General features: G+C 40.9%; 1 protein-coding gene across 2 annotated transcripts; it reads right to left on the bottom strand.

Annotated features, from left to right (window-relative positions):
- Positions 1–843: 843 nt before the first annotated feature.
- LOC5513006 (calcium/calmodulin-dependent protein kinase type II alpha chain) lies at positions 844–6,027 on the bottom strand. Of its 2 annotated transcripts, XM_032382503.2 has the most exons (3): positions 5,898–6,027; positions 2,828–3,205; positions 844–1,891 (listed from the first exon to the last, which is right to left on the bottom strand). In XM_032382503.2, exons 2-3 carry the CDS (start codon positions 3,185–3,187, stop codon positions 1,193–1,195), a joined length of 1,059 nt encoding a protein of 352 aa, XP_032238394.2. In that variant the 5' UTR covers positions 3,188–3,205; positions 5,898–6,027; the 3' UTR covers positions 844–1,192. The 2 variants fall into 2 exon arrangements, with proteins under 2 accessions (XP_032238394.2, XP_001633305.3); XM_001633255.3 differs by lacking the exon at positions 5,898–6,027 and having other exon boundaries at positions 2,828–3,420.
- Positions 6,028–9,259: the final 3,232 nt, after the last annotated feature.

The raw sequence follows: 9,259 nt of genomic DNA on the forward strand, positions 1-9,259 counted from the left end.
GTGTGCTTTCTGGCCCCTACCGCGCTCTCTAGACGTAAATGAGGCTAGGCCCATGTATGTTGTTTTAAAAGAAAAAGTCGAAGCAACGCAGAGTTGCTTTTTCATACAGTTTACGACACAGGCGCGCACCCAGGGTTGGTTTAAGTATTTCATGATAAGAAATGGGCTGTAAAATTTTGGCAGATAAGTTCCGGTTTTCTTAAAGTTTAAATGAGCATCACAATTGCCTGTTCGTGGCATATTAAAGTATGTAAAAAGCAACTTTGCGTTTACTTTTTCATAGTCCGCACTATGTCAAAGGTAGGGGAAATGAGTCAACGGTTGGCTGAGACTACAAAGGCAATGCCGTAGCAGGCCTCAAAATATCAGAGGTGCACGATAAAGAAACATTAAGAAAATATTGGGGACACAGCCAAAGTCATTTCCTTATAATGTTTGTTGGTACGGCCCTGAAAGGTCCGACGCATACCTGATACAGGAATTCCTTTCTACGTTTATTATTATTTTTTTTTTGTGTGTGTGTGCAAATATGTTACTCGCTATTAATTAGGTTATACTAGTTAGAGGTTAGATTACCTCGATATTTGATTGAAGCAGCCCTTTTGTGAGATAATTGTTAATAAATGTGGAGAAGTAACGGGAATCATGGACAAAAATCTACAGTATAAAAATGTGGCGGCGACTTTTATCAAAAGTTATACACCGTATTTTATGTCTAATTTTGATTTCTTTCGATTGCATTGGGGATGAGGAGGGCGTGATGAGGAGGGTTATGCACATGTGTACGAACAAGACAACCCGGAGAATATGTACAGCAAGCTACATAAAGCAGATAATTCTTTATACGAAATTATTCAATTAGTTTATTCAATAAGTTATTTATTTCCAATTCCCGTGCAAAAAAATAGTAATTTCATACAGTATTTTATTAAAATATGCCATATATATTAAAGATGCGTGCGTAGACGTATGTACACTGAACTAATCCCACATACACAAAATACAATACATTAATCCCTAACAAAACATGATCATCCATGCCCAAGCTATAATGATGATTCAACCGAATCACTACAAGCGCATGGACAGTGCAGAAAGCTACATGCACCCACCCTTGCTCTCTGTCAAAGTTATACTTTATGATTTAAAATAGTCTTCAAATAAACTAACTACCATAAAAGTGCTCGATTTTCTAAAATGTCCTCTCCTCGCCGTCGTCCGCGAATGTTTCGGCGTTTAGGCTCCGCGGACTTCTCGGACTGAGGGGACTTCTGGGAGTCAAGTCCACTCCACTCTCGGACAGTTGTCGCCCAATCCCCTTCACGTTCGCTTTCCTCATCTTAATCATTGCGCGAATCCCGCAAATGGCGGCATAGAAGTGTCTCTTTGCTTTCGGCTCGTTTTCTTCTATAGTCAACTCGTTTTCCTTCAAAGCCGGGTGTGATAAAGCCTCCTTTGCGCTAATTCGTGCCTCGGGATCGACAACAATCAATTTATGTACTAAATCGCGCGCGTCATTCGAAACATTATCCCAAAAAGGAGAAGGCATAGTATACTGTCCGCGTAGAATTGACAGCAGCAATTGTTCGTCGCTGTTGCTCCAAAATGGCGGGTATCCCACAAGAAGAAGATAGAAGATCACGCCACAAGCCCAGATGTCCACAGCGCGTCCTATCGGCTCCTCCAATACTGTTTCCGGGGCCAGGAACATAGGCGCGCCACTTGCTCCGCAGGAGATGACGTCAGTGTCGTTAGGAAGAGCCTGCGCTAGTCCGAAGTCGGCAAGCTTGATGGTGACGTTATTTCCGATTCGCTTTAAAAGGAGATTGTCCGGTTTGATATCTCTGTGCACAATTCGGCGGGAGTGAAGGTACTCTAACGCGTTCAGAAGCTGCGAAAAGACAAGTATTTGTAAGCTCAATGCTTAGGAAGGATGCGCTACGCACTCTGTCACACAACACTGTCACACAGCGCTGTCACACAGCGCTGTTACACAACTGTAAGCGTGAAGCCCTTTATATTAACTATTCCAAAAAAAAATTATAGCGTGTCATGATAAAAACAAGTCCGCAGGATTTTACGTGGATATTAACGGATCTATAAATATACCGACTAGATACGCACGCGAAGAGACGTAATTTATTGGTTCGAGTTCCAACATTGTGGAGAAATCCTCTGCCAAAAATACCGCGGTTTTTTTCACAACCAACTATTAGCTCCCCTTAGACCTAACCTGAATCTCTTATGGCCAAATTCGAGTTCAAAACATGGGTCAAGTTTAGAAATTAGGGAACATACACTCAACTATCATGGCTACTGTTGGATTCAAGTGATCTGTGTGACAACCAAAACCGTACACGTGCTGCTTAGAACACGCGCACGCCAAACATGCCAGCGACTGTTATGGACAATGTTATTTATTTGTTTTGTCTTGTTTTAGAAAAAAGGAAAAAGTGTAGGGTAAGAATAAATATCTTATTTTCCTTATGTCTATTTGATAAACTGACAGCGTCACGTCATTTTGATGGTACTTAACCTCGATAACAACTATAAAATTGATATTTCTTAGAAAGATTTGAAGTTGTTGTTGTAGGGACCATCCTAGAATCATTTTTGTTATTGAGTATTTATAATGTAATCCTTTTAAGAGTTGTAGTCTGGGGTTTTACAGTTTTTCTCGACTACGGCTCGCGTGTCGCGTTGCTTTTTCGATGATAATAATAAAGCCCCTTGTCCGAAAAACATCATGTCATCGGGAAGATTAGACCACGAGAGCAGTGCTTTATCAAAGAATGACTACACTATATTGGTTCTGATTTAGCAATACCTGTCTTGTGACGAGCCTTGCTTGCTTTTCGCTGTAATAAGTTTGTTGAATCACTTCGTCAAATAGGCTTCCACCAGCCACGTACTCCATAATCAAGCAAACAGTCTCTCCTTCACGAATCGACGAATACAACGATACGATATTCTCATGTCTTAAATCTTTCCAAACCGCTATTTCTTGCTCGATTTTTTCTTTATCCTCCACGTCCGTTAGCCGTAGTTCCTTAGCGGCGAATTCTAGACCTGTTTTTCTCTCAATGCATCTGAAAACCTTGGCGAAGGAACCCTCGCCGATCAGTTCCAACATATCATAGTTCGTACTCATGTTTTCATCGTCGTGGGCGAGTAGAAATGCTGGCATTACGTCGGGTTGAAAGCTCTGGTAAGGTAATACAGTGGGCATATCGTCAATTAACCCTTGTCTCTGTTGCCTCAATAATCACGCACTACTACGAAGGCCTTTTGAACATACGCTCTCATCCTGCTTGCGCGCGGGGTTATATACACAGAGAGTAGCGTCATTTGAGGGGGAAGTTAAGGCTTGTCAGTGCTAAAAATAATGCATAAAGGGTTGGGATGAAAAACATATCGACCTGTTACGACCCGTGGATCGCATAACTTAGGTGTGGGAGATGGCTATCATTAAGTGCGGGATCGATTAATTACATCAATAAATGTTTGGGTTTATCAGAATAGGTGTGCATTCCGGTATACCTTAATTGACCGCTGAATTAATCCTTAAAGTTATTTTAAATATAAAAAAAACTATATACATTCCACAGTGCGACTTATAGTATTAATTTTGTTATTATAGGCAGCAAAGTGCGACATCGTGATTTAAATGACGTTCGACTCTACAACGGCTGTGAGGAAGAAAAGATTTTGTTTAAACGTTCACTTTTTTCCGCGTCAATTAAGTGACGAGAGGATTGTAGTGAGTTTTCATCGCGTTATAGATAGGTAAATTTGTTTATTAAGTGTACCAAGGTGTGTCAACCGCACAACTCACGTAAATATTCAGCAATATTACTAGAAACAAATATACCAAAGCCACCCATTTGTGCCGGTATTTACGAATGTGCTTGTCTTTTTCTTAGGCTGTACTCAGTAGTTCTAGGCTTGAGACTACTATTTACGGACGCAGTACTGAGCCGCAGGTTATCAATATCTGATAAAAAAAATTGTCTCTACGAATTTCTAATTTCTCTAGGTAGCGGCCTCATAGCCCATATCCAGATATACAGATATATAAAAAGGTTTTTAGATTTTCCTGTTTTTAAGTTGCGAAATGTTTTTCTTTTCCTCACAATTCTATAACGTCCTTCCTAAATAGGTCCTGTCCAAATTTGTCATTTCAAAAGCTTTGTATCAATTAATACGAAACGTATCCAAATTTGGGACTAGTCTACGGTAACCTCATTGTCTGGTTTAACATTTTTTAATCAAATTCAAAAAGGAAATTAGTAATTACTAGCTGAGATAATGACAGTTCTCTCACTGTAGGAATGGGGCGTTGAATACAACGGCGAGGAGCCGCAGGATATCGTATCGGAAATTCGGTCAAACCCTTATCACCAACAATCATAAACAACTCTTCTAGAGACGGCCTTGTAAAACCACAAAGAACGCTGCGTATTCGATTATGGATAGAAACCATAATGTTCAGATGCGCAAAGATTGCATGACGTAATCTTATCTGTGCGCTCTGGTTGGCTATCTATATTTGTACGCAGGCGGGGTTCGGGGAATACCCAGACTGCACCGGGAGTCCCTGCTGAGTAGTGAAAAAATGGATAACTAATTAATGAGGTTGTTATTATAAGCACAATTTGATTCTGCATTTTAGACACTAAAGAAGCAATCAGTTTTTCCGATTTCTGAGCCTCGGCGCGTTCTTGGCATGTTCTTAAAACTTGGTGAAATATCAGGCTGGACGTCCTGATAAAAAAGGTTCCATAAAAAAAGAGTGTACTGTAGTTAAATACAACATGGGCTCATATATCTTATATGTTGTGTTCGGCATTGATTTTTATTGTTATAATGATTGTATTGTTTGTTGTAAATAAAAAAATAAGAACCACTCAAGAACATAAACAGCGTTAATTTGTCGAAAAATACCCCGATTTGTAAGAACCTGATCAGCCTGATTGTGAAATTCTAGGTTCTTATGCGCGGGTATTTACTGTCCTCTGGCAGAGTCAAATACCAGTTTTTGGTGCTTTGTATTTATTCCTATCGTTTACTATCACGATTATTTGGGCCTTGATTGTATTGAATAGAAGATGGAAGCTAGGTAAATAAGAATGGTTTTGTTACAAAAAAAAAACAATCAGTTGTGAGTTTTCCAACTTTGTGTAATACTGCACCAAAGGCACTCCCTAGCTAAACCTCAAAATTAGGCAATTAAAAAAAAATAAGATTAGACTGGCTATATCTTTGTTAACAAGGCCGTTTTACTTTCCGTTTAAGCCTCTCCAAGCAAGCTATCTTATGAGCGTGGGCGCCTTAGTCCTAAAACTATAACCTTGATCTGATTTTACTCGTGGAGGTTTATTTTGAGTCTAAAGAATAAACGTCATTCACCCCTTGACATGTGCGTAAAGCACCAGGTTACAAGGACAGACGCAGAGCAAGGACTCGACTGAGCTAGTCCAGAAGATAGGAGGTGATACCCTTTGTAGGTCACAAGCGAGAAATGATTCAGACAATACTTTTCTTTTCGTGTCTCCTGGTTTGTTTGGCAACATTAGAACACTAATGGAAGTAGTACGACAGGCCATAGCCAATAAGACTCGGACATTCTCTAGCCCCGAAATGACAGTTTAGCAGTTTTTTGTTTATCGATATGATACCGCGTATTAAAGATAAAATACCACTGAATTTTGATAAAGTATATAGTCCTAACAATTACTAGCGGTTGTACACAGCAAAATGTGGGTGAGGAGGAGAAAAATCTAGTACCTATATTTTGTTCGCCGCTGATATTATTCCGTTTGCATAACAAGTTTTAAGGGGATTAATTTAATTTTGATTCATAAAATCAGAAAAAGACAATGACGATGGACACTCACCTATCTATGTCGTAACTTTTGAATCTCCCTCAGGCTGTAAATGTTTGTCTTATGGGAATGCCCCGTTGTAACTGTATGTCAACCGTCCGCTGAACTGCACTTAAAATAACCTCTTAATTCTAAGATCGTGCTATGTCTACCCACCAAGGGGCTGCACGTAGGTGCGGAGCCCAGCAAGGGGAAGCAATAGCAGCGGGGTCTAGGCAAGGCGCTGTTCGTGGGCAAATCGCCTCAATCTATAAGTCAAGGAAACCCCGGTCGCGTATTAGACTGGAGGAATTCTACGCTTCCTAAAACTCCCGATCAATTCTATCTATCATTCATTAAGACTGATTTCAAGCTCTTGCCGTGATCAGTGTACGCGTGGTGAAACGCATTGCTCTTTTTTAGAAACATCTAAATGACAGTGCATCACGTGAACTTGGAGCGGCGCCATCGCCCGCGAAAACTCGCTACTCGAAAAAAGAAACTGCCCAAAATATTCTTATACATCAGAGGAAATAAAACTAACGCTACTTTGGTACAAGAAATATTTTAAATCAACTTTGACCTGACCGAGGAAATGTGTATAAGTAAAATTGTCATCGCGTGTATTGCGTCGCTTGCTATTATTATCAATAGACGCTATTGTGCACGCATCGGTGGGGCGCAACCTCACGTGTTGTTTGCCTGGGGCGCGTCTTGTGATCGCAACTTACCGCAAGAAGGCGCAATGACTGCGGATTCGTTTACTGCCAGTGTGTAATGTGTACTGTGTATTGGCATAACAGCGGGTCGTATGAGATGGAGAGATTCTTATCCACCTGCTAGAGTAGCGTACGTGCGACATTATTGTAATGAACGGAAGCATGCCTTACGCAGTTTCCAGGCCACGTAAACAGAGGAAGGACAAGGAGATAACTTGGAGCTATGACCCCCTCCCCAAATCCGCCGAGTAAAGTCATACGTTCCCTATATTTCAATACTTTAGTTACTTAATGGGTGTGCAAAGTGTTTGCACACAAAATGTATCTTATAACCGTGACCTTATTTCTTTTAGCATAATGCAAGCAACCAAGGGGAGCATCATATGGGGCTTCTGTGGATTGTGAGCGCGAAAGCGAAAATTTAAAAACAAAATAGAAACTTTTTTGCTTGTTTTACGAGTTTGAAGTTTGAAATGCTGGTTAAAAGGGTTAGGAATGCGGTGGTAAGTTTTGTAAACAGCCACGACCCCTCGCTTTCGCGCTCAAATTTACACATAGGATCGCACCATCCATTACGAAAATTTCGTAAATACCATTTTCTTGCATTTTCGTAATGAAGCAACCTCACCCCAACATTATCTCAAGACACAAAAAACGCATAAAAAGATGTATCAAGATGACAGTGGGTCAAAAAACATAGGAAGGGCTGAAAAACAAGAGACCAAATAAGTACCACTATAGGAACCCAAACAGAGGACACAGTAACTGCTTATAATAATTATGTGAACAACAACGGGAAACTCTTTATGATTTAAAGAAATAACACGACGCTAGCGTCTCTTGGAGGCTGGTGGTGTTCTATAGCGTGAGTGTCATGATGTCTTCATCATGTTTAGCATGCTATGAACAGATCGCATCTCGCCTTCTGTCGTCATCATGTTTAGCATGCTATGAACAGATCGCATCTCGCCTTCTGTGAGCCTTGCCTGCTTCAGGCGCACACATACAGGACTACTCTAAGAAACAACGAAAGGTGTCCCAAGGATATAAAGTTGAACCAACAACTCGATCTCTGTTCAAGTCGATTGAAAATGTTATTTTAGCGCCAAAAAGGGACCCAAAGCGCACAGTGTTTGATCACGCTACATTGTGACTCTTAGTTTGTAATTAACAAATGGAGTTGAAATGAGAATTAAAATTGGGAATGTTATTGTCTGCTTCTCAAAACGCAATTTTCGAGGAGAGGGCGCTTCGAGTTTGCAAGGTTCGAAGTAATGAATGTGACCAGGAAAAGAAGACTACTCCGAGTTTAGGGGGAGTTCAAGTTATTGGGGTTTTGTGTTTGAATAATCCCAGATAATCCATGTAAAAAAAAAAAAGAAACTGGGAAACAAACCCAAGATCGAGATGGAAGGTCCTTGGTTCGAGTTAATGACGGGTCGTGTTTAGTTGGCGGGCTCTACAACTGTTTCTTTTGTCTGTTACTCTTACTGATGCATCATGCTAAGTGATGGTTGCGTAGGTGTATACACCTTTGTGCTGTGTTGGGATCGCGGCCATATGGCACGTAAAACAAAAAACAAGCGCTCCAGCAAATCCTGCGATCCCAGAGCTCAAGCAGAGGGGCCGACCTCGTCAACGGCTTGCATTGTGCAAGAGTACATCCCCTGTTGGCAGCTCACAAACTCCCCACAGCGATTATCGTGATTAATGTGTTTCTTTTCCGCTCTCGCAGTTAGCACTCAATGTAATCCCGCGCGCATGCTATGGATACGCCCTGTTCTACTGTAAAGTCATATGAAATGTCCTTTTGGTTAGTAACTTACGCATTGATTGCGGTCAAGTTGTGGTACGGTTGAGGCGGTGAAATTTGACGAATTTTATTCAGACAAATTTAGTTGTCACAATCAATTTCGTCGGAATTACACGTATATGGGTCAGTAAGAAATAAACGCCTCACCTTTCAGTTGTTTTTTTGTTATTGCTCGAGCAAAAGGGAGAGATCCAACATACAGAACATATGGCTGGAAGTAAAAGGAAGGTGGAAGTGTGGGATGTAGCTTACATGCATTTCTTCTTAATTTTCTTTCGAAGGTAGCGGGAAATAGGGATGGGGACTTAATTCACAAAGCTAAGCATGCTGTGACCAGTCAGGGGCGGTCCCCTCCCCCCCCCGCTTTTGAAAGTGGGGGGGGAGGGGGGGCAGCCCCCCTCCCCGTCTTTCTGGGCAGAGGATGAAGAACATTTTGTTAGAATGTCCGGCCTATAAAAATGATCGGGATAATTTACTGGAATTCCTAAAAACGCATGCAGGTATCAATGTTAGACACCATGCCAACAAAGAAAAAATAATTTCGTCAGAATTATGTGATTGAGCCGGAATGAAAACGTGAATCGGCGCTTAGCGAAACATATTTTTGAATGTATATGAAGGCAAGAAATGTGAAGCTTGATGACAACGTACGGTGACGTCACCTAATCATTCGAAATAAGAAAAAAAAATGCAAAAGGCAAAGTAAGAAAAACATATTATTTGTGGATTTACGCCGATGTAAATGTTAAAGGTGCCATGAATAAAATATATATCTATATGAACGTCCCCGCGTTCTTATAAATAGCGCTTAAGGATTTGGAACCACTACCATACCCTACCCACCTGAAACCACTACCCACCCC

The sequence above is a fragment of the Nematostella vectensis genome, chromosome 7 (genome assembly GCF_932526225.1).
Source record: "Nematostella vectensis chromosome 7, jaNemVect1.1, whole genome shotgun sequence".
Lineage (NCBI taxonomy): Eukaryota > Metazoa > Cnidaria > Anthozoa > Actiniaria > Edwardsiidae > Nematostella > Nematostella vectensis.